We start from the raw sequence: 26148 nt of genomic DNA, 5'->3' as shown, positions 1-26148 counted from the left end.
CGGAATTAAGAAAGGAAAAGAAGAAAAAAAAATTGAAGCAGTAAAGAGAAAACTAGTTGTTACTGGCTCAAAATCTCAGAAAACAAAAAAGGGAAAAAAGAAAATTAATAAAGGTGTCGAAAAGGAAGAACGTTGCCCAGGATGTGGAGAATTGCACTCAGAATCGTTTGAAGATGTTGACTGGATTATGTGTTCCTGGTATAACAGTTGGTGGCATGAATCTTGCACCACATATGTAATGGGAGACTTTGTTTTAATTGTTCAGAGTGACGACTTTAAGCAGATACTACGTTTTTCATTTTCCTTTAAGGAATATTTTTTAATTTTGTATTACTTATAAACTTACCTTTTCTATATGAAATCTTTTCATTTTATTAGTAAACAATACAGCATAACATGTTTAAAACATGTTTGACTGTGATTACTTTATATTATAAGATTTTAAAAATTTACACTTTGCCTAAAACTGAGAAATTGTTTTAGAGTTTTTACTAAGTGCGTACTCTTATACAACATTACTATTCTATTATGTTCTATTACATATTCTATTACAATATCAATGTGGATTCAGGCTCAGAGACACCAATTACGTCATATTTCAGTAGTACCATAAATGATATGATAGTTCTTCTTCCCCCTACCTATAAAACATTTGTTCCAGATTTGATTTTTCTAATTTGAGAGATATGCCCATTGAAAGTTTTCAAATTGACACCCTGTATATGTACGTCGAGCTGAAAATCGGTTCCGCCCAGTTCACGGATTCCGGGATCATTTGTTATAGTTGGCCCTTAAGCGCAAATTATTCCGCTGCGCTGCGCTATAACTGCGGATTTACTAAAATATCAATTGGAAAAGCTGCGGAAAAGCGACGACAGGAAAACTCGGATATTTTTCCTCTAACTGTCAAGTTTTCCCGGATCGCCATGTTCTCATGTTTATTTTCTAAAAAGATTTTCTCCAAGAATTCCTGACATGCAGTGTTAAAGGCATGAAAATTCGGTGATATTCAACTTATAGGTTAGAATAAACAACATTGGTGGTAATTTGTTTATGTTATTATTTGTTTTGATGGGTAGTAATTTGCAAAACTCTGCATTTTCATGCATTTGGGTTATTCACCTTTGAACTAGTGTTATGTTACTGTTACGTTTAGTTTTTTTTTAAATAATTACCTATCAGACCAGTGATTTTAGTGAAATTAGGTAATTTTATTTAAATTATGCACTTTAATAGTAAACTAAAGGGTATGAAAGGAAGCAGGTAATATGAAATAGGGTATAATTAATTGGCTGCTTCTAGCACACATTATTAACAGTAAAATTTTATTATGCAAGCAAGTTATAATCCTGTCAGGTTCCCACAATTTACATTTTATCTACTGATTTATGACTAACATTTTCTTTGCAGTATTAATAATAATATTAATACAGTACAATAAATTTATTCACTTATGTGTAAAAATTGGGTATTTTAAAATTAAACTTATGTGAGTATTAACAATGCAATTCATTCAGTGAGCTCCACCATGTATACAGCAAGAGATTGAGAGTACCATCAAACAAAAATGTCTAAGATTTACTGTACTGACCCATCTAATAAAGATTAAGTTTACTCACCGGGCAACCTCGGTCCTCTTGATTCAGTCATGCCAACAACCATCAATATAGTTACTTTTTATGTTTGCTAATATTTTACATATATATACATATCTGTGTTCTTCAATGACTAGCTAGTGTCCCTCAAAATACTTAAGGCTACCCCAGAAGCTTCGCTGCCACTAAGCAGTAAACATCTCAACACTCGGAAACTAAGATAACATATACTGAGATCTTAGAATCCAAATGTGTCAATCGAGAAGACAAGTGAGGGCCCTCTATAACTCACAAGACCAACTCAAAGGAACTGCACCCTCACAGGGCATCCCTGTTGATTGCTACACAATCAACCACAACCTGGTAATACCTCGCTAAACAGTGACAAACTCTGGTATACCATAAAACTCTAGCCATGGTCAAGTCAAGTCAAAATATACTTTATTTGCTAAGTTTACAAACTTGTGCTAAAAGCTTCCTAATACAAGTATTTATTTGGTTATACAGGATACAGGACAAAAACAGAATACAGAATCAATTTAGATTGTACATAGAAGCATATTTTATATAATCAAAGAAAAAACCAAAAAAGAAGAAAAGGCGAGAACCAACATAAAACAAGAATAATAAAAAAAAAAAGAACAAAATAAATAAAATTAATCTGATCAACAGATATATAATTAATTTTAAATATTAAAATGAGTCCTTAAAATACTCTTCAATGCTGTAGTAAGCTTTTGGTAAGATTAATTTCTTTAGTTCTCTCCTAAACTTTTTAAGGTCTGTAACAGTCCTAATCGAAAAAGGAATATGATCAAATATTTTACGACTAATAAATATAAGAGAGTTTCTCGTAAGTGAGGAGGTGGGGATTGGAAGAGATAAGTTGCCCACTTGACAAGTATTATGACTGGTGCAGGATGGTGGACTTACGGACTTATGTATGAGTGTTGCAGTTTCCAATATAAACAGTGAGAAAACTGTTAAAATTCTTTTAGCTACAAAAAGAGGTTAACTAGGTAACTCTCAGACCAACACCACACAAATACCTTAATGCTTTTTTCTGAATAGTAAAAATTATGTTAAGGAGTCCCTTGGAGCACAAACCCCAAAATGGCAACCCATAACGGATATGAGAGTCTATTAAAGCGAAATAAACTGAATGAGCAAACAGCCCCCTCAACTCATGCCTGGCAACCCTGACTGCAAAACAACCAGAAGAAAGTTTAGCAGCGAGGACCAAAATGTGGTTGTCAAACCTTAAACTCTCATCAATGAAGAGGCTCAGAAATCGACAATAATGGACTTATATATAATGGGCATGGCCTTATACAACAACAATATAAAACATTACTCACATGTTGACATGATTTACCTGTGCACAAAACAATCACAACCATCCACCTGGTTGACAAACACCACGCATGGTTAACTACGATCACTCTATATAAATGGCTCTTTATAATCCGATAATATTAAAAATCTAAAAATAATATTTGAATACAACTAACCAAAATAGAGTCTAATCCAAGTCAAGATAATATAAATCGATTACTGATCACCAATACCATCATCAACAATCACATTTATTGAAGAAATATTTATGTGGCACAACTGAGACACTTTATTAAATATATTGCACACTACATCATATAAAAGTGATTTTAACAACATATTGGAGCAAGGCTTGGTAAGAAGAAAGTTTGTTGGTATCTAGTATTAAACCTAGGGACCAAGAAAAAATTATAAGGGAGAACAGGACAGTCTATTAAACTATTAATTAAACCATATAAAGATTTAACAAAAAGGTTACTTTTTCCCAGGTGCATTGGATGTAGATAAAAGAGGTCAAAAGTTGGCCATTGTCAAAATCCCTTAAATGCTGTATATACCACTAAGTTGATAGGCTAAGTACTTAGCAAACCTGCACTAAACAAACTCAATCAAATCAATATGACATGGGTAAATTGAACATGATGTAGAATTTATGCATTTATGCTTACGCTTTTTATAAAGCATTTATGATTTATAAGTCATAATAAGCAACATGCTTTAAACTATAACAATTCCACTTTAAAATAATTTTAGACTTAAGTACATAATAAATTTAATAATTATCTTTCTGTTATTGTCTAGAAAAAGATGTTTAATTTAATGGTTCAATCAGTTTACAACATTAATAAAAAAACAATGCTCGGAATCCGATTTATTTTATTCAAATTATTACAGCCCAGTCAAGAACCCCTTTTTCCAACACTTACATTCACAAGTTTTTGTGTATTGATTTTTCAGCTGCAAAATCAGGGAGAATTTATTCGCAATCTATTGACAGGAACAATTCTGACTGAAGGGAATGTTGATTATTTGTTTAAAAACATTTAGTGAAATCACACTTAAAATAGTAGGAATCACTGTGAAATTTAGTACTTAATACCTACTACTATGTTTTCTTTTGAAAATATTGTTTTGAGGTATCAAGGTATCTATGAGGTATATATATCTGTTTTATGCCTGATATTATTTTGGTGTTTTCTAAATGGAGGATAAACAGTGTCTGCATCATAGTCCAACAATGGATTTAACACAACTTCCCTGGTGTAAAAAATATATGATTATACCTTAAGATCAGTGTAAAAAAGTAAAGTTTAATGCAGCTTTCTTGAGTTTTTTATCAGACATATTTTATCTGTAACTGTCAATACCAAGCTCTTTTACAATCTTATTTTGAAATAATTACTATTTAAAAATGTTAAATTGTTAGCTTACAAGAATGGTCCCAACAGCATTGCTATAACTGCAAGCATTTGGCAGAAATATAGTATAGTCATCTGTATCATCAAATTTAGACGTTATTTATCAATATTAAATAGTAGTAATTCATACGTAGTGAGTAATGACTCTTTAAGTCACTCTGTATAATTATACTTGTGTTAACTTTTGCTTTCCTAAACTTACAGATCTTTCAGGATGACATCTGAAATTCTAGGCACTACGAAGAAAAAAATAGATCCAGGTATAACTTTTTTAGTTAAGCTTATGGAACTAGGCATATTAACTTATTGAATTATTTCCCAGTTCTGACAGATTTATACCAAAACCTTCAGCAGGCATCAAATCTCCCCAGCACGGATGAAGAGCTCACTTTTCTCAATGAACTGCTACAATCAAAGGAACTTAACGCCTTGGTGAACATTCACAATAAAATCATAAGCAATGCCGACAGAAAAAGGTTGCAGTTTAAAACAATAGTGTCATATTTTTATCAATGATATTTTTAGATGTTTTCCTGTTCCAGCCCTATCAGATAGCATGCAAGTTCTTGCTGATGTATTAGAAATGATACTGCAACACCCTAGAAGAAGTCAAGATTTGCAAGAGCTATTTCTTATGCTGCAAATACCTCATTTGCAGGTATATGCTTCTTATTTTTTTCCTCTTAGGATATGTGGCATTGTTGGAATTTTAGGGTTTACTTTGTGCTCATGATGCAGTAGCTCAAAAAGATTATTATCCTCATCTACCTGATGTACCAAGAGAAGAAGAAGAAGATGAGAGTGAACAAACTATAAAGATTGTTCAGTTAGTAAAAAGTAACGAACCACTGGTAAGAACTCTATATGTGCTTAGATTAATTAGCTATGAAAATGATATTTTGTATGGGTTATCTATATCAAAGTAAATATTTGTGATAAAGGCAACCCAATTCAATATTTTATATGTCACAATAACTGATAAACATTTTATGTAGTGCATAGTTGTTGCGCTTAAACATTAATTTTTGCCACTGTGATTTATGCAAAATTTTTCTTTTTTGCAAAGACTGGTACACAACAAGGTGCTGAGCCGATCGTTGTAAGTATATGTGTATCGCTCATATATTATCAACTTTTAGGCTTCCCTTCCTCGGTATTTATTATGCTTCTCTTATAGTTGCTTTATTATCCTTTTTGAATTTGCAAAAATATTAGTAACCAAATAGAGTGGTGGTTGTTTGAGTATTGGTTAACTACTAACGAAAACTTTTTTACAATTTTGTGACCAGCATTTTGAAAGTTAGCAGGCAGTGGATACATCTAAAGTTAAAAAAAAATAGTTGTTGTTAGAAACCTTATTAACTTTACATTATTAAGAAAAAAGAATTTGCCAATGATTTATCTTGCTAAAGCCGATTTTTATTGTCATGAACCAATTACTTTGAGGCATGGAACACTATGTATATTCTTAAACTTTGGTGTTGGTTATTTTAGATTTTTTATAATATTGTACGGAATACAAGAACTCATTCCTCAAAAGGTTGCTACCAACGGTAAAATAAAGAATTGAATGTGAAGATTTCGTTAAAATACCGTGGTTAGAAATAAATAGTATTCTTTAGTGTTTGATCGATACACTCACGACCACTATCACTTTTACAGTAGTAAAAAAAATTGTGTCAATCATTATCTTAAGACCTTGAGGTTTTATAAGCTATGGTTATGACAATGTCTAAAACAAAATGTTTTGCAGCTTATCCAATATTTTTTTAAAAATTCATCCACTTGTATGTTTACAATTTTGCTATTATTAGCTATAAGTTCTTTGTATTTAATTTTTATATTAGCATGCCGACTTTTACTTCTTTTTATACATTTACTAGCAATGCACTTTTCCATATTATGCAAAAAACTGATTATCTTAAACACTTAATATGATTTTAGTATTATTTATAAGTTTTACTTTTTGTACATAAATCTGTATAGTAGGATGAATAATAATCCAAGAAAAACGATTGAAGATGTTCAATAAAAAAATAATATATATAAAAAGGCATGTAAAAAAGTTTTTATAAAATAGATGGGCCAAAAGCCACGTCAGGTAATCAGTTTACACACTTATTTTGTTTTATATATCTTATCGCATTTAAACTTTAAAAGGTAACTTAAAATATTTTACAGATTATTATGGGTTTTTTAAATAAATGCTGGAAATGGCCAGCTCCATTCTCAGTCTTTTTGTGGTCCAAAGGAAGTCTATAGATCATAAATCAGATGTCCGAGGAGGCCATTCAATAGCACCTTTTCTTCCAACCACCGTGCTGCAAACATGTAATCCAAATATTGTCGAACGAACAACGGGTCTTACTGACACATGAACCTATCATCAACTGTTCCTCTTCTGTTTAATTCGTTTTTTCATAATTTCACAAAATTTTGATCGGTCAAAATCATATGTATTTTGCTTTTATAGTTCTTTGAATACTTATTACGTTGACTAACCGATTACAGCTTTAAATTGACGGAGGCTTAACGTAGGAGCTACATTAACATTTTCTAGAATAGCCATCTCCGTATATCTTCATTCTTTACGGGATTTTCAATATTGCGTTTCCTATTCGCTAAGTTTCTCGAAAGTTAGAATCAAGTTTAAGTATATATTTTTGTTGCACCCTGCTGTTCTCGTGGTGCTCGTTAAATAATTCTGTCGTGTTATGCAATATCCTTAATTTTTAAAAGTAGATATTATTTTTTCTTAAAAGAACCTGTAATAAAGTTTTTTTTAATTGCCTTTTAAAGTTTAACTGCGAAATTCTTAAAAAGTACTAACTTGAACCACATCTTATTAGGAATCATTGTAAAGAGATTTGGAATATCTTTCTAAGGATATATTGTAACGTTTAGTTTTCTTAATATTTTATATGTTTTTTAGGAATTTCGAGGGAAATTAAAATCACCTGTTTTTCAGTCTTCAGTGTTTATATTGGTCTTGCTGTTCTTTACCATTCTATGTACAGATCAAAAAGGGGGGGGGGAGAGCCCCCTCATGCGCTTTTATAACTCACAATTGCCAACCAAATAAAACTAAATATTCCTATAAAAATAACTATTTACATTAAGCAAGGTTTACATTAAGAACTAAAGGCGAACATGTATGAAGTTATAAGTTACAATAAATGGTGGAGGCGCTAGAAAACCTTTTACTTTACAATATCACTCGACCCTTGTTTCCATTTAAGCTTTTAGGGTTGGTGCCACCCTCTCTTAGGGAGTTATACGTATGAAGGTGATTCTGTGATTAATTAAAGTCCTTCACGTAAATAAAATCGACGGGTTCGAGCGTTTTTTAAAAAGCTCGTGTTTAGTTTTCGATGCCCCACCGTATATATCCTTTAGATTTTAATAGGTGATCTAGAAGTTGAAACCACATTTTAAAAAAATTACTCCATGTTGACAGAGTCGTTTATACTAGTTATTTTTATTATTATTGTTAAAGATCCATTTAATTAATTTTAAAACAAAAAAAGAGAAAGCTGGCTTCAATTAACTTCTGTTTCTTTAAATCATGATGATAGGTTGTAAAATGTTAAAAAATCTTACAACACCACCAATTACAAGACTTGTCAGAGCTCACATCAGCATTATCAATTTGTGTGGAATGTAGATAATAGGCATTGATGTTGATCTTATGAATGGGTATTAATGAAAAAAAAATCACTCTTGGTTCTGGAACTGGTTAATTAATATTTTGAAGTATATTTCTTTGCCTTGCTGATATTTTTATGCGTAACTTTTCCGCTATTTAAAATTTTCTAATATAGGGTGCCACTATTAAAACCGATGAAGCAACTGGTAAAATTGTAATCGCTCGCGTTATGCACGGTGGTGCTGCCGACAGATCTGGATTAATTCATGTTGGCGATGAAGTAGTTGAAGTAAACGCGATTAATGTCGAAGGGAAAGAACCAAATGATGTTTTGGCCATATTGGTAAATATTTATAAAATGTTGCTTTCCGCATACTAGTTTTATTATTTTTTTAAAGCAAAGCTCCGAAGGTACAATCACCTTTAAACTAATCCCAGCCGAGAGCAAAATAAACATGAGGGAAAGTAAAGTGAGAGTTAGAGCGCATTTTGATTATGAAAGCTCCACAGATCCTTATATTCCATGTAAGGAGGCGGGTTTGGATTTTAAGAAAGGGGATGTCTTGCATATTGTTTGTCAAGATGATCAGTATTGGTAAGAGATCCTTTTATTGATTATATTTCTTTATTCGTTTAACATTTTTTAGGTGGCAAGCAAGAAAAGAAGGAGATAAACTGATGAGGGCTGGTTTGATACCCAGCAGGGCGTTACAAGAAAAACGAATTATTCACCAGAGGACCCAGCAAGAAAAGGAGGAAAAAGAAGAAAATGGTGGTAAGTTTATTGACGTTGATCACACAAAAAACTTCTAGTTTTTTCATTATTATTTGCCATTTAGTGCTTGTTATTTTTCTTAGCCACAGTTATTTAAAACATGTAGCAAATTTTTGTATATTTCCTTTTTTATTTTGTTTAAATGCTTTTTTACAACTAATAGCTTAAGCCGTGCATTATCTTCTGATTCATCTATGACTGATTCTTTTGAATCATTAATGTTTGTTATTACAACTATTTAAAAAGCCCTGTATTTTTCTGTCCTGTAGTTCTTCGGGAACTATATTGATTGATTATAGGTAAACTATGAAAAATTTGGCAATAACCCTGCCATGATGGGAAATTTGCAACATTTTCCTATAATCCATCAATATAGTTCCCGAAAGACTACCTTGTATATTAATGTAATTTTTATTTGCTTTATCCTTACTGCATGTATCAAAAACCGTTCGTTTTCGACCCACCAGCGGCTCCATCAAAGGCTAATCCCCGCCCTTTTCCCTGCTTAGGGCTGTGCAACGTGTCCGTAGTGCCTGAGGACGGCTTAACCTGTAGCCCGAAACCCTCGCGATGCCTTATAGTTGCCGAAATGCGTAACAAAACTAAAAAAATCATTTACGATACAGCGGAAAACGACGATTTCGATCGAGAATTGATTGCCACCTATGAAGAGGTGGCGAAACTTTATCCGAGACCGGGACAATATAGACCCGTGGTGCTTATCGGACCTCCGGGTGTTGGTAGAAACGAATTGAAGAGGAGATTGATTGATACGGATCCTGAGAAGTTTCGGACGCCTACCCCATGTAAGTGTAAGGTATTATATTGATTGTTTTTTAATTCATTAAACGTTTTTCAAAAATCTCTTTTTATAAAGATATATTTAAGGTACTCTTGGCGGTCATAATTGTGGTGGCAATATATTAAAGCTAATAAATCCTCGTATTTTTGAAGCTAAAAAAAGTATACCCGTTATTGAATAGCATATTTTATTACGAATACAACAACCTATAACCCAATATGATAATATCGCAGTATTTAAATTGAAAAAAATAGGTTCATTAATATCCTAATGTTTTAGTATAGTAGATGGTGAAATGATGTGAAATTGATTAATTAAACAAATTAGTTTAGAACTACTTACTAGAAACCCAAGAAAACTAATTTAGGTTATAGAGAATGTTCAAACAAATTACCATTATTCTCCAAACACAAATAACACCTCCTAACTGCCGAATTTAAAATACTTCTTAACATATCAGGTACAATGCTCTTGAACGCTTCGAGAACTGTTCTCCTCAGATTCAAAAACACGGCTGTAAACATAATTTTTGCAATACCCCCAGAGAAAAAAGTCGAGGGGAGTTATGTCCGGTGAACTAGGGGGCCACGGAATTGTTGAATGTGTATACCTCTCCATTTTCCTGGAAATCTGTTCGATAGATACTCGCGTACGATTGGGGCCTTGATAGCGAGCGCACCATTCTGCTGAAACTCCTGCTGAAACCAACAGTTTCTAACCTTTGCTAGCGGTAAAGATTCTTATAGGTTAAGTTGTCCAACGATTCTTTCAGATCGCGTTCCAATTATTTGCGATAAAGCTCCGAGGTAAGGGAATTTTTGTAAAAAAAGGGGGCTATAAAATCTATTCAGCAACTCATATATTAAAACCAAAATGGTGCTGATGTCTAGCCATTTAATGTATTCGGGGATTGTCCCTTGACCAATAATAGGTATTTATCCGCTTAAAAAGTCCATTATTTGTTACCATACTCTCATGCGACCACATAATGCTGAGGAAAAAGGTTTTACTTTCCTGGCACTTCTTGGTATATCATTCACAAGATGTTCTTCGCCTTTTCTCGTCACCAGGTTTGAGGCTTTAACAAATTCTGAATTTGAACGGGTGGAATATCTGTTTTCTCAAAATGAAATAGGCAATACATTTCGGTATTCCAGTGGTATTATCAATTTTTCTAATATACAGTTATAGTTAACACTACATTATTTTCTTTTGCTTTATTGCAGGGCTAATTTTTTGACAGTACTGGTTTCTTAAATTCACTAGTGCTTAAGATTCGAAGCCAATCGTTCGAAATTATTTGCCCTGGGTTATTTTCTCTTTCAATAGTTATTTAAATACATACGATCAGCTTCAACGGCATTGCTGTAGGATAGGATATAACATTTCAACATATCAAACTTTTTCTCAGATGGAAAGAACATTCCATTTTGTAACAGAAAAAAAACTAGCAACAAGACGCAAGAACAAAGTTCAACACTATGTGTCAATATGCCAATAAAAATATTTTGAAATTTTCTCAGCGCCATTATTCCACCGCCTATTACACCAAAACATTCGGAATTAAATAAAATCCCACCTTTTTTACGCGAATTAAATACACAAGCCGGCAAACTTCCTTTTATTTACTACAAAAGGGTTACACACACTGTATAAATGATTAATTAAAACTTAAGTTTAGGTTGAACGATTAGCCGAACAGCAACTAGCTTTGACACGGATCTAATGTTAATTATTAATAATACTATTTCTATTTATATAGGGAATTATGGTGTCTCAGCACTAATCAGCAGTATTAGTATGGTTTGTGGATATTACTCGCGCCATATAAATAATAAAAAGGATTATGGTTGTTGGTACACGAGACATCGGACGGAAAACCTCTCAAGTTTGTTTTGTGAAGCTTAAAAAGTGACTTTTGTTTTTCCATATATCTTTAAATAACGTCAGAAAAAAAAGAACAAAATCGGCAAATTTCGGGTTTTTAGGCATATCTCCGGAACTACTCGGAATTCTAAAAATTTCTAAACGGCATATTGTTAGAATTGAAAATGCGCAACTTCTCTCTAATTTAACAATCTGCTTATCTCTTTTGTTCTCTAAGATCCCCATGATAGACATCCTTATCTTGGACATTGTATAAACAGAAGATATTTAAATAATTTGCCAAGTGATAAGCCTTCAGGAAGAAATGGCGCATGCTGGACGATCTATAAGTAATCATATTATTGGTAGTTCATCTATGAGACACAGCGTGTGTTAAATTTGAAGTAAATAATTTGGGTTTTCTTGAATACCTTAATTATCCTTTATCCCATTTTTGTTGTAATTTGGCGGTTTAATTTATACTAGTAGGGTCTTGTTTTAGTTGTAGTTTAATTACGTTTTGTTCCAAGTCCAATGGCTTTGTTTTTGAAGGTGGTAGACAATGGTACAGTGAAAACATCTTGTCGGACTTGCATTATTTTACAGTGTTACATTAAATAAATAAGACAATGCAAGTCCGACAAGATGTTTTCAAGTCCAATGGCGTCTTTAAAGGTATTTTTGGAGCCCTTAAAAGCAATTTTGACACGACTATTTTTGACTATAAAAATGCACGTCACTGACTTTTGTAGATTTTTTTCATTCTTTTTAAATAAACCAATTAAAACTTCATCTTTTTTGTCTGTTAAATGTTTTTCGTATCTTGTTTAATTTTTAAGAAAATATAGTTACTTAATTGCACGACTCTAGACCACACAAGAAACTCTTTTTTATGAACAATCATGTAACAGCAACAATAGATTTTAATAAACACTAAATTAAATTACATTACACAACACCTAAACTGGTGGTTTTTTCTTAAGTAATTAGGGAATATGTAGTAGATTATAAAGAATAATCAAGGGTTGTCTTTGAAAACAATTGCAACATTTAGTAAACAACTTGACAGTAAAGTTGTTTTCAATCTATATATTGGTTTTTGGTGGTTATTTTTCGGGTAATTTTTTGTCCAGAATGTATTTAGAATTTGTTTTACCAGGACTTTTAGAAAAACTATCAAGCATGGAAAGATTTCATATATGGTACATGCACGATGGGGCATCACCCCACTTTACCACGCAGCAATTTTTGGATGTAAATTATCATAATCGCTGGAGTGGGTGGGCAGGCCCATAACTCTGGCCCCCTCGCTCGCCCGACATGAATCCTTTAGGTAATTTTTTCTGGGAACACCTTACAGCGTATTGTATTCAAAGCAATTTATTTTTAGAAGCTTAGCAGAGCTTTCGGCGTATAAGCCATCATTAGTGCTAATTGTCAGTTAAGCCCAGAAGTTTTCAGTAGTGGGAACACATTTGATGGTATGAAAATTATTGTAAGGAACGATAGTACATTTAGACACACTTAAGACTATACAGAACACTAAACAGGACGAACAGTATTTAAAAAGGGGTTATTTAATTATATAATAAAATATATCGCCGAATAGCTCATACGCCAAAAGCGCTCTGCTAAGCTTCTAAAAATAAATTACTTTGAATACAACTAGCTTGATTAATTTATATTATCCTTCGAGCAACACAGCCACTTCCCTCTTCTAGGTATATTAAGGGCTATTTCCAACATTTAATTTAGTAAAATTCGTTAAAAGCTGTACTTTTGATTAACTTATCAAAAGAGTGATTGATGATTGATATGATTTTATTAGTTCTGTCCTAATTGTCCAATGCTACTAACCTTGAAAACTATTAGGTCGCCAACCTCCACAATGATTAAAATACATTATAATTCCTAAAATATAATTTTGTTGTATGACCCACAATTAGTTCTACCTTAAGGTATTTTAAAAGTTTTAGGATTAGCCTGCAAGAAGTCTTCTGGTGCTATCTTAAAATTGGGAGTTATTGACTTTATAATCGGTTTATGCATAATTTTTCTACAACTAAGATATTAATTTTAGTTACAAGTCGATCCATGAAACCAGGCGAAGTGGACGGAAAAGAATACTTTTTCATTTCCAGAGAAGAAATGGAAGCAGATATTGAAAAGGGAAAATTTATTGAGTACGGCGAATATAAAGGAAACCTTTACGGTAACTAGTTATTACTACTTTTGTTCTGAATCTGTATTCAAAATCTTATATTATTTGATTTTTAGGAACAAGTGCCGATAGTGTAAAAGCAATCGTAAACTCAGGTCACGTATGCATTCTAAATCCGCATTATCAAGCGCTAAAAACGCTGCGGACGCCTCAACTTAAGCCTTATATCATTTACATTAAGCCACCGAGTTTGGATGTATTGAAAGAGACGAGGAATGCCAGCCATGCTAGGAGTACTTTCGATGTAAATAATTCTAGAGGATTCACGGTAAGAAATATTATTTTTTAATGGAGTGTGTTTAATTAAATGACTATTTTATATTAATGTAAAGGACCAAGATGGGATCCGCTTTTTGAGACAAATTGCCAAATTTTGTATTATTATGTGGTATTTTTCTTTATATATTTTTAATAATAATAATCAGTAGTAATGCATTATTTAGTTTGTGATCAAAGTAGTTTAAATAAATCATTGGGATCCTTGTCCAATTTGTGTGTATCTTATGTTTCTTAATTATTAGCTTTATTGTATTTGGGGAGAAATACGAGGTTTGGCTATTAAATAACGAGACTGTGTGCCTAGAGGGCGCCCTAGACGGGTGGGGAAAAAACGAGTAGTGCGTTGGGTATCTAGATATCTTGTCTATGCACGTACCAAAACACGTTTTCGTCACTATTATAGTATTCGTGCAGTAGCGGTTTGAAACGAACGTGTTTTTTTCTCGTGCCGAAAACCATGTGTGACGAAAAACAAGGGCAACGCATCAATCTTAAATTTCTCGTTAAATTGAAAAAAACTCCGACTGAGTGCTATAAATTGTTGCAAGAGGCCTATGGAGAAAATTCTCTTTCTCGTGCGCGTGTTTTTGAGAGGTGTAAGCGCTTTAGTGAGGGCCGAGAGAGCACTGAAAATGACCAGCGCTCAGGTCGCCCTGTCACTGACCAAAATCAACCAAATTGTGCGTGCAGATCGTCGAATGAGCACCCAGATGATTGCCGAGGCTGTAAACGCCGATAAAGAAACGGTTAGAAAAATTTTACACGGGGAATTACACATGACAAAAGTCTGTGCGAAGTTGGTGCCAAAAAACCTGACTCCTGACTAAAAGCTCTTGCGTCAACAGATCTGCTCAGATTTCCTTGAAAGGTTAGAAAAAGATCCCGGACTGATGAGAAACATTATTACTTGCGACGAAACGTGGATTTTTCAATAAGATGTTGAAACCAAGCGGCAATCGATGCATTGGAAGACGCCTGAATCGCCCAGAATAAATAAAGCAAGGATGTCCAAATCAAAATTCAAGGCAATGTTGATCGTTTTTTTCGACATTAACGGTATCGTGATGACTAAATAGGTTCCAGAGGGTCAGACTGTCAACCAGACTTACTATTTGTCAGTTTTGGCAACACTGCGAGAACGAGTTCGTAAGAAACGGCCCGAGTTGTAGAAAAACAACTCGTGGATTTTGCACGAGGACAACGCACCTGCCCATAACGCGCTATCTGTAAAGCAGTATTTGGCCGGTAAGCGCACTCCAGTGCTCGAGCACGCGCCGTATTCGCCAGATTTGGCCCTGTGCGACTACTTTTTGTTTCCAAAGATAAAATCTGCTTTGAAAGCGACCCGATTTGAGTCGATGGAAGCGGTAAAGCAAAAAACGGCAGAGCTCCTAAAGGCCCTTACCAAAGAAGACTTCCAGCACGGCTTTGATCAATGGAAAAAACGTATGGAAAAATGTGTGGCGAGGAGAGGAGAGTATATTAAAGGGGAGCATTCGAATGTATAATAATTTTTATAATAAAACCCTTTTTCGTAACCAGTCTCGTTATTTAATAGCCAGACCTCGTATGAGGGAAACTTATTATTGATGCTTTTAAGTGCTCAAAATTTAATACCATATGAAATATTATAAAGCTCAAACAATTACTTGTAAAGTGTTAGCCCGATCACCCACCGAGTCATTTCTTTTAATTACCATGACCATCTCTAACATCGATGCAAGCACGAATTCGACGCGGCATGCTATCTACCAAGTTGTTAATTTCTTCTTGGGGAACATTTACCCATTTCCCTTGAAACTGTCTATATAAGTTGTTCTCTTTTACCAGGGTTATTTTGACGAGGTCTATTTGCTCTTTCTTTTGATTTCATCCTATAAGTTATTTATAGGATTAAGATCTGGTGAACAAGAAGGCCACTCCAAAGCTGCCGCACCTTCACCTTCTAAGAAACATTTTGCAACTATATTTGCATACGTGGAGGTGCATTATCTTGCTCTAGCTCTCAGAACCTGACTGCAGGTTGAATAATTAAATCAACAGACTTTTCACCTGTCAGGGTTTGTCGAATGGACTGCCTGTAATGAGTCTTACACGACTTCTCCTCGATCTATTCTTTAGTGTTTCCAGTTTCATTGAAAAATTAATATTATACAGACTTCTGAGAGATTCATTGTTGAATTTATTTAACTATTCTTTTTTATTAATCCTTGTATAAGCCAACCATATTAATTTTTACAATGGAATTCCCTATGGAATCATTTTTTTTTAATAATCTTGATTTCAGGATATTTGATATTAGCATTTAATCATCCACCAGGTATAAAATCATTGTGCTTTATTTCTGTCAAAAGCGTATCGCGCTGAACCTAAGAAAAAAAAATTAAAAAGATTATAAAGCAAGTGGTTAAAAATATCAAATAAATCATAATACTGACATATATATCGAATTAATAAATTTTTACATATCTCATACGCCCATTTTACCTTTATTACGTTTTAACTAAAAGAAGTTTTAAAAACTTCCTTTCTTCCGTGGTATTTGTAACATTTATTTACTTTTTATTTATTGATGATTCTATTATTTTCTTTTTTATACAAATATTTTTTTTAATTTGTGCTACTTTACGTAGTCTTTTGATAATAGTATAATACATCGTTAATAATCGCTGCATAAGTCATTTTCAGTGGACTTATAAAATGTATTAATCATGATATGTGTTATGGAATTTATAGTGAATAAAGAGTATTTCTGAGCTCTGATTCTTTTGGTCTCAGTTTGTCTCATAAAAAAACCTAAAAAGCAAAATCTGCGATGAATAGTAAACATTGTATCAAATGTGAGCATCAAATTTGACATGATGTAGTTTGGAATTTATTGGGATGAATATTTGACTCTTGTGAAACTGAAGGATACTGTAAACCCTCTTCTATGCAGGTTGGGGGAATCTATCACTACGCGTAAAGAGGTACTGAAAGGAAAAACGTTACCACAAAATGTTTTTATTTATATTCATCCATTAAATCATAGATAAGCTATATGACTTAACATTGATAATACTGACATATTTGGAGATGAATTTTGGAATATCCTTTCATGGGGAAAATTACTGTTACTTGTTTATAAATAGGAGTTTTTTTGAAAACATAATGAGCTCCAAAAAGCCCAATTGAAACTTGAATGCTCGGGTGATCAGTCAAGAGATCAATATGCGATATGCAACGCATACTCATGTATTTCGCGTGTTCTCCTACTTGCCTGTTACGCCGTTATTTTTCTCAACTTTGATAGGGGTAACTGTATTAGTTCCAATAAGTATTACGCGAAAATTCAGGCCGTTTTAATATATTTTTCTGATTCAGGCATTTACATAATAACCTACATAGAATCATGATCACCTCAAAATGTTTATTATACTCTGTTATAATACTGTATTGCATAATAAAAATTAAAGCGTTATTTTAATAAAAAATTAATTAAACTGTGATGAAATTAGAAAAATTTAAATCATATACAAAAATAAATCTCTTGAAAATAAGAGGATAGGAAAAGTATTTTTTGTTAAGAATTCTTTTAACATACCCACATTATGAACAGGACAGCTGTCTTGTTGAAAATAAACCGATCCACGATCTAAATCAGGGATGATTTGAATGTGGAAGGAAGAACTTAGATTTGCAGCAATTCAAGGTATTTTTGGGCGTTTAAAGAACAATCAATAAAAATGTCCCTATATTATGATCGTACAAAATACCAGCCCAAACATTCAATTTTTGAGGATATTGAGTAGAGAATTGAAAAGTTCTGTAATAAGATTAATCTGAAAATAGTAAAAAAAATTCTTTTTCCACGTCCAGTTCCTCTCCAACACTTCTACTTGGTATTGTTGAATCTACTTCTAGGGTCCAGTCGTTCTTCTGTTTCTTGTACTTTAGTGTGGCATGTATGACATCTTAAAGACAAACGATGTTTCAAAATTCAAAACCACTTTTAAAATTGAAATAGAAACGTATCATCCATTTTTTCTCTAAAAGACCAAACGAAAACAAAAGAAAGGTTAAAACACAAAGTCACGGTCTCATCAAATCCATATAATTTTTTTTTTTAAAGCTACACGTGTTTCGCTCCTATCGGAGCATCATTAGGCCTAAAAAGTACATTAAGATATTTTTCACAAAAAGAACGCTTATAAAACTCAGTACCTAGACCTACACAGATCACATTACAACTAACGACAAAAGAAAAGCTAGGTTAAGTTAACAATTCCCACCATAGGTAAAAATATATGCTTAAAAAAATAAAAAAGTAAAAATGTAAAATGTCAGCAGTGGGGAACGATCCAGCAACCTTTAGATTCACAGGCGCGCGTCTAACCCATAGGCCACCGAGTAACATGATCAAAAATGGGGAACAATCCGAACTATACTAATATGTGTGAATATAAGTAAACAATCTTAACAATAAAAACTAAAAATATCTAAAATCGAAAAAGAAAAAAAGAAGAAAAGACTTTTTAAGAGAGGTTGTTATAAATGAGGTGAGGTTCAAACGTGAAAATATCGTTCACACATACAAGGACAGGGCTCTTCTTAGCTTTAGTTATTTCCATTTTTTCTAACAAGTCCAGTTTTTTGCCTTTTGAGCACTCATGCAAAATATCCGCTCCCTGAGTTAAAGAAAAACCATGTAAATATAATTGAAAACAAATCCTTACATTGTGCTGCCGAATTGCTTCCATAAAATAAGTTAATAATTTGAACACTTTTGGAAGAAGTAAAAACAGCCATAATAGGTTGAGAAAAAATAGCGCTTTAAAATTCAACAGTGCAGCGTGAAGTCGCACATCAAAATGAGGCGGTTTGGTGTGGCTATTATTTTTGGACAATACGTAATCTTCAATTCCCCACAACCTGTATAATCTTCATTCATTAAAACATTGTTTTGCGCTTACCTCAGTGATTTGTTACTTTTAGGAAGAAGAATTCGAGGACATGATTAAACACGCAGAACGTATCGAATTCCTATACGATCACTACTTCGACGAAACAATCGTGAACGACAGCTTGGCCGTGGCGTTCGGTAAGCTCCTGTCGGCAGTAAACAGGGTTGAAACGGAACCCTTGTGGGTACCGGCCTCGTGGGTTCAATAAAAAGAAAACACTCATATATCTTTAGTTTTGTAGTGGCCTCGAATAGACCCGTTTTTAGATTAAAAATATTCTCTTTTTGCACATGTCATTTTAAAATTTGAAATTTAGGCTGGCCGTTAAGCAAGAATGTAAGTTAGACTGTGAGGTTTACTTATTTCAGTTTAACCTCACCTACCACAATGCAATTTAGGGAAACAATAAAAGTTTTATGTCATTATATAGGGAGTTCTTAACTAAGAAATCAATATTGAAGGAGATTATTTTTTGGTCCATTTTACAATTACATTAAGGTAAGAAAAGGTGATCCAGTTTTAGCTGCATATTTTATTATTTTATTACACGTGCATTTCTTAATCAGATAATATAATCATAACAAATAATAATTAAAATGCTGATTTACTCTTGTATGATTTTATAAAGGGTGTTCCTAAATGTCCTGTACAAACGAAGAGGGATCATTCTGACATATTTTAAGACTAAGTATGTTTAAGTTTCTTATGAACATAGCAACGCTGGGTTAAGTTTTTTTTGCATATTTTTTAATTTCATGTTAAGTCGTCGCTGAGATACTTCACAAAATGTTTGAGGTATTAATTAATCTTTACCTTAAAAGGATCGAACGCTATTGAAGATCTAGAACTGCACTCAATCTTAAAAATCTTTGGTGAAAACTAAATACAATATTTTAAAATAAAATGAAAAATAACTCTTAAAACTTAAGCAAAATAATAATTCTAATTAAATTATTTAATAAGGTGTTCAAATACATCTCCTTGTTGGGCTTCACAGTATCCCAACCTGTCGTAAAATTCTCTACGTACATTGGCTAAAATTTCACGTGTAATGGACCTATAAATATTAATAATTCTAATACGTAATTCGTCCAAATTAACGGCTCTTTCATGTCGGTGTTGGTAAAGAATTTCCGTCAAATAGCCCTATAAGAAGTAGTCGCATGGCGTCAGATCTGGAAATCGCGGAGGCCATGGTATAGTACCTATTGTGGAAATAAGCCGTTCAGGAAAAGTGTTTGTTAATTAGTCCTGCACTGGTCTAGCGTTGTGAGCGGGACATCCGTGTTGTTAAAACCAAATTTCCTCAAAATTAACATCCAAGTTTCGTACAGCGGTTATAATATTTTGTTGCAATAAAAGTAAATATCTCTCAGAGTTTAAGGTACCATTAATTAAAAAAAGGGGCCTACTTTACCTTTTGTGGGTATTGAGTTCGTAATGGTACACTCAAATGTAGATTTTCCCGAGACCAATAACTCACGACTGAAGAATTATGTCGACCTAGAAGAGAAAAAGTTTTACAAAACTCCAAGCGTTTTATTTGATCTTCTGGAAAAATTTCTTGAGTGTTTTTAATTTTATAGGCTTTGTACTTATTTCTTTTCAAAATATCACGCACTGTACGACTTGGAATATCAAGTTCTTCAGAAATTTGGGAGCTAAAACAAGGTTCACTTACTTCAACAAAAGCACACACATTGATCTCCTTTTCAATCCTAGCGTCAGGTGTTCGACGAGGTTCCTGATCGCCACTAGAACATTTTGCACACCGATTTACACTATAAATGGGGTTTATAAATTGTTTTAGCAGTAGGGACTTGCTCATCAGGATATGCAAATATAAAACGGCAGACAACTTCTTCTGCACTATCCGCATGACAATACTATTTCATGATATTAATCTTTTGATCAACAGTGAAAACCATTTTTATTTTATTACTGTATCCGTCTTCGTATCACAGGTTGAAATAAATTGTAAACATGATCGGCTAACACGTACATAGGTATGCAAGGAATTGCAACCGGACTGATGAGCGCAACGACGCACATTATTGCAACTTATAGGGAAATCAGGACAAAAATCATTATCACTAGATAAAAGTTAAAACTAACCACTTTTAATTTTTTATTTATACATGGACACTTTAACCAATAACATTAAATCATATTTTAAACAAAAAAGTGTATTGGTGTCTCTATACAGGGTGAAACAAATCAGGACAAAAATCATTATTCAACTATAAGTTAAAGTAACCATTTTTTTGGTTTTATTTATACATGGACACTTTCAAAGACTGACTTTCAGACACCTATCAAATTATACATAGTTTGAATAGAAATTGGTGTCTTTATACAGGGTGAAAAAAAAAGTTATTTACAACACTAAACTTCTTCGGGTACATTATCATTTTCTAAAAGTAACGAATCTGTTTCTATATGGTCATTTAAATATTCTACAATATCCATATCCCACGTTATGGGTTTGTTTTGTTTTTTTGACTGATTTTTAAGATAAGCCAAGTTAGGTTCGGAAGTTATCAAAAGAGTTCTAATGAGGTCTGTATTGCTTTGAATTCTCGATACTTTTCGTGTGTGATGTAAACGAATTTTTCTAAATTCTTTGTGTCTGGCTTCGAGAGCATCTTCTGCCAGCTGCCCTACAGGAAGTTCAAAAAAGCTAATAACTTCGCAACCGTGCGTTAAAATTTTATGAACAGTACTAGGCATGTAGTACCATTCATAAAAATTGAAATAAATGCTCTTAGTATCAATAAGTAAGGACTGAAATTTAGGTACTTTAATCTTAGAACCTGAAGGAAGTACTCTTAAAATTAATTGAAAGTTTTTAATTATAGTTGAGTCGATACCTGTTATTTCAGAGCTAATTTCTACGTTTTTAAAAAATGTCCTGGCAGTATTTCCATCATTTGTGGAACCATACCCGGGCTTTGGCTTATCGACAATTAATCCCAATTTGTCTTTAAATTCTAACTGAATGCTTTTTTTTGTATTTTCAAAAATTCCCTTACTTTCACCACCTTTTACTTGCCACGTTTTTAATTGTAAGCTTTTAATTGTATACCTTACGTTTTTAATTGTAAGCGATAGGCGATGTGCAATACACACTCAAAAAAACGAATCCAGCAATGAAGTGTCGATAGGCCAAAGCGATAATTTTCAGCATTTGGTGTTCTTTGAAGCACTGAGTCCTGGTTCATTTGCCTTGGCGTGGCTCCACAAATAATGCACCTGGATGTAGAACAGGTTTCTGAAAGGATATTGGCCACACTACCGTCAAACATAGTGAATAACATTTCGTAAGAAACATTTATATTTTTTTCTGAAATAAAAAGATTATTAAGATTAGTTATTAATGACTCAATTTCGCCATGAACGGTTCGAACAACATCTGAAGTTTCTTTTGTAAATTTAAATGCAATTGGTCGACAATACATTGATGATGATGAACGTGGGTTAGACCATATACTTTCTCCATTTTCATTATCAATTAATCTAAGAGGAACTAATGCGACAAGAAACATGTACTCATCTGTTGACAAACTATCTTCAAATTTTTGCTTATAAAGACTATGCCCCGAGCTACCGTCAAACCCCCATTTGCAAATTAATTTAAAATTTTTGTCAGAATGTATTCTTTTATCCTGGATTTTTAAAATACTCTGCAGTTTTATTTAGAAGCTCTTGAAGATTAACTTCAGCTGAAGTGTCAGTCACAATAATTTGCGAGGGTAAAAATGTTTTTTTACATTCAAATAGAGTGCGATAGCTGGGAAAACAGTTTGTATGCAAAGAATTAATCTTAGAACGCAGTATGTTATCTCTCAACCGAAAGGTTTAGGTCGTGGTAAAGTGCTAAGGCGTCTTCAGGTGTTAATTTTTTTGGCTCTGAAGGAATTTCCTTTCGTTGAGAATTAATCCTCTCTGCCGCAAAACATATTTCTTCTGGCGTATAATTTGTCAACAACTCTTGTACTCTGCGCAATTTGGTTCTTTTTGATGCAGCTTCAAAAGGCACATGCGGTCTTCCACGACTAGGTCTTGGTTGAGGATCCACTTCCATGTCAGTTGCTTCAGTTGGAATATTTGGTTGAAGATAGAGTAAATAACGAAACAGAAAATAGCTTGCTGCTATTTAGCAGCTTTGTTTCAATGTCAGTTGAAGAATTATCTAATGCAAAATAAGTTTTAATTGTTTCCATTATTCTTGATGCCTTTCTATTCTTTTGCAACTTAGCCATTTTCCATATAGGATTGTATTAGGTATGGTTTTTTCTAAAAAACATAAATTCCGCATTATTCCGCAAAAAGTGATGGGGTCATTTAAAAGCAAACACTTTGGAGGATTGATCCTAAAAATTTTATGAAGCAACTTTAAACTACTTTTTGTAAATCTTGATGAAAGTGAGAAAAAGGGTATTTTAACACTTTTAATTATATATCTGCAAAAGGCTTAACATGAAAATGATAACTTACCTTCGAAAATGTTGTTCATACTTAAGTGTACATATTAAAAATATATTAATTTAAAACACTAGTGCACACTACAACAATTTTATTTTAAACTAAACTTCTAAAAATAATCACAAATCTTTATCGGTATAAAATGTTTTTATTATCCAAAAATTTCTAAATAAAAAAAGTTAAAGCCTTATCTTACTCGGGTATTTTGCTAAACGTAACACCAATAATGTTTTAAAAATTAAATACTTTATTTGTGCATTTTTGTCCATTGGTTGCAACACTGTGCGACGACGCGATAGCCACCTAGGGTGGAGCCAAGTTTCTTCTGGCTCTACTCCGTCTCATTACACATTATGCAAAAATCATATTCGAAAATTTTCAAGCGCACGTGTATAAAGAAATACATATTATAATTTGGAACCGAGTAAAATAATTATATTTTAATATATTTGTGTATTCACTTTTGTTTTGAAGTATGAAAACTTAAGTTGGATCACTCTTTTTTAATATGTCTTAACGATTTTATTATTCATTCAAGACATTATTTATTTATTATCTGCTTGAATATTGATGTGACAATTAAGAACTCCCTGTAAAAAAAGACTCTTTAAGGATGTAAAAACAATAATAGGTATTTTGTGTACCCCATATCACTCAATCAGCGGCAAATATAATATTTCATCGACGATTTTGAACGAATTGTTTATTTCAAAAATTCAAGACAATCGTTCATGCAACAGATTTATTTTAGACATTTTTCTGATAATTTTTTGTTTTACCCCAGTAAGTATTTTTTTGGCCTATAATCACTATTGAATTATCGAGTATGAAGAAAATATTTCTGTATGGTCTTATCTAAATATATTTTTATTAATATATGAAATATGGATTAAAACCAAAAATTTTATTTGGCGTTTATTAAAGAGAAACAAAGCAGTATTATTTTTTACTATCAAGAATTAGTGTTTTACTTAAGTAGGTATTTATTATAAAAGTTTTTACATGGAATGGCTAATAAATGTTTATTTAAAATATTATGGAATTGAAAATAAGAAGATTTAAGCAGAAAAGTGAAAAAAGGAAATGCAAGGTTCTAATACATATAGAAAATGTATATATTGTTCTAAGAATTTTAAACCATTTAAATGATATAAACAAGTTACAGATTTTATATCTATTGATAAGATTTTATAACGAAAAATCCTTATTATGCTTTTGAACATCAACAAGATATTTGGGTCTCATATTCACAATATGTCCGGTTGTTCTCGTATTTGCATGAAAAATGTCAATATTTTAATACCTTCTTAAAGATAATAATTCTTAAAATTAAAGTATTGTTACCAACAAATGTCCAGTTAATTTGTATTATTTTAATCATCTACTATTTATCAATATTAAGTGGAGTTGTGCAGATAATAGCTTAAAAAGCTGCTTTGTTTCTTTTATTTTAACTTCAATTTTAAATGAGACTGTTAATTAGATATGCTGGTTATTAAATAAAAGATTAAAAATCTAAAGAGGAAAATAATTTGAAGATCACTTCTATTTCATAATAACCTTTAGGAGAGGTACTTAAATAAAAGAAGTAAAAACGATAAAATTAGCTTATCCGAAATATAAAAATCCACATTTTTAAAACAATATCTTTTAAATATGCTATCGCCATATACTAAGAAAATTAATGCATTTTAAGTAATATATTCTTAATTGACTCTGTATTAATTCGCATTTTTAATAATTTGAATAAAAAACATATTCATGACATTATTTACTTACTAAAGATTGAAAATATATCAACAGGTTATAACGAGTATATTAATTTAAATATGGGTAAAATCTCGGTTGCAAAAATGGCATCTTTTTGGCACACAAAACCAAAAAATACAATATCTTACCATAAAATAGTATATGTCATATTTATTAATAGATAATCACCATACAGAAATGAGAAGATACATTATAAATATACTTATGCCGCAAGCAGCGGCAAATTTTAGCTAATCACGAGTTATTTAATGATGATTTAAAAAGAATGAAAATAAAACAGTTATAGTGGTCATTTACTAAAGATTTTCCTTTAACTGTATTCTAACGTTTTAATAATAATAAACATTATATAATTAAAACTCAACCACCTATGTGCCATAATATTTATAGCAGTAAAACTAATGTTCTTTAATATTATTATATAAGAAATTATGTTAAATATGCCAGAAGGGTCTGAAATATATATCCACAATAAGGAGAGTTTTTAACCAATGCTTTTTTCCGTGTTTTGATTATATAATATATAAATCCACTGCCATTTTTAGAGTAATGATGCATTTCATTATTATAAGAAAATAAGGTTTTAGAAGTTTAAAAACTTCCTAGGTCACTGCTTTATACCTAAAACTGAAGTCATTTTTTTTGTTGCATTTACTTTTTTCTTAATTTATTGTTATTTTATTTTCTTTAAAGCGTATTATTTTGATGACTTTTATACAGGATATATAATTCGGAAAAAACAATAATATGCGAAACTTAATATTGCGAACTCTTCGGTTAATAAATTCATACAACTGTGAACAAGATGATTTTTTTGCCTCGACAGAAAGATAGCTGCAATTGAGTTACCTAAATTATACACCCTGTATAGTCTGTTTATTTGTTTTATAAGCTTTATTTATAGTATGTTATCAGTCAATAATTTTTGACGTTTTTTGTTAAACGAAGATGAATCTGTGGCGACCAACAACTGTTTTTTATATAAAGAAATTTCCTATTGCTAAATTGATCTA

At 32.2% G+C, this 26148-nt stretch overlaps 1 protein-coding gene across 7 annotated transcripts; it reads left to right on the top strand.

Moving 5' to 3' along the window:
* The first annotated feature begins 897 nt into the window (after nt 1-897).
* LOC126739488 (MAGUK p55 subfamily member 7) lies at nt 898-24425 on the top strand. Of its 7 annotated transcripts, none has more exons than XM_050445183.1 (13): nt 898-1042; nt 4553-4608; nt 4671-4824; nt 4874-5006; nt 5062-5199; nt 5415-5447; nt 8170-8337; nt 8393-8589; nt 8642-8769; nt 9237-9575; nt 13518-13649; nt 13715-13926; nt 18912-24425. In XM_050445183.1, the coding sequence occupies exons 2-13, from the start codon at nt 4563-4565 to the stop codon at nt 19086-19088; spliced, it is 1857 nt and encodes a 618-aa protein (XP_050301140.1). In that variant the 5' UTR covers nt 898-1042; nt 4553-4562; the 3' UTR covers nt 19089-24425. The 7 variants fall into 7 exon arrangements, with proteins under 7 accessions (XP_050301140.1, XP_050301144.1, XP_050301139.1 ...); XM_050445187.1 differs by having other exon boundaries at nt 911-1020; nt 9396-9575; XM_050445182.1 differs by having other exon boundaries at nt 911-1020.
* Nucleotides 24426-26148: the final 1723 nt, after the last annotated feature.

Source organism: Anthonomus grandis, chromosome 8 (genome assembly GCF_022605725.1).
Source record: "Anthonomus grandis grandis chromosome 8, icAntGran1.3, whole genome shotgun sequence".
Lineage (NCBI taxonomy): Eukaryota > Metazoa > Arthropoda > Insecta > Coleoptera > Curculionidae > Anthonomus > Anthonomus grandis.
The sequence above is the reverse complement of the archived record's forward strand: the minus strand, read 5'-3'. Positions and strand labels throughout refer to the sequence as shown.

What these genes read in the sequence shown, in the direction of transcription:
- LOC126739488 (XM_050445183.1), top strand. Translation starts at nt 4,563, where the DNA reads ATGACATCTGAAATTCTAGGCACTACGAAGAAAAAAATAGATCCAG. An exon ending in ATGATGTTTTGGCCATATTG is followed by an intron (nt 8,338 to 8,392) that starts GTAAATATTTAT and finishes ATTTTTTTAAAG; the next exon opens with CAAAGCTCCGAAGGTACAAT. An exon ending in ATATAAAGGAAACCTTTACG is followed by an intron (nt 13,650 to 13,714) that starts GTAACTAGTTAT and finishes TTTGATTTTTAG; the next exon opens with GAACAAGTGCCGATAGTGTA.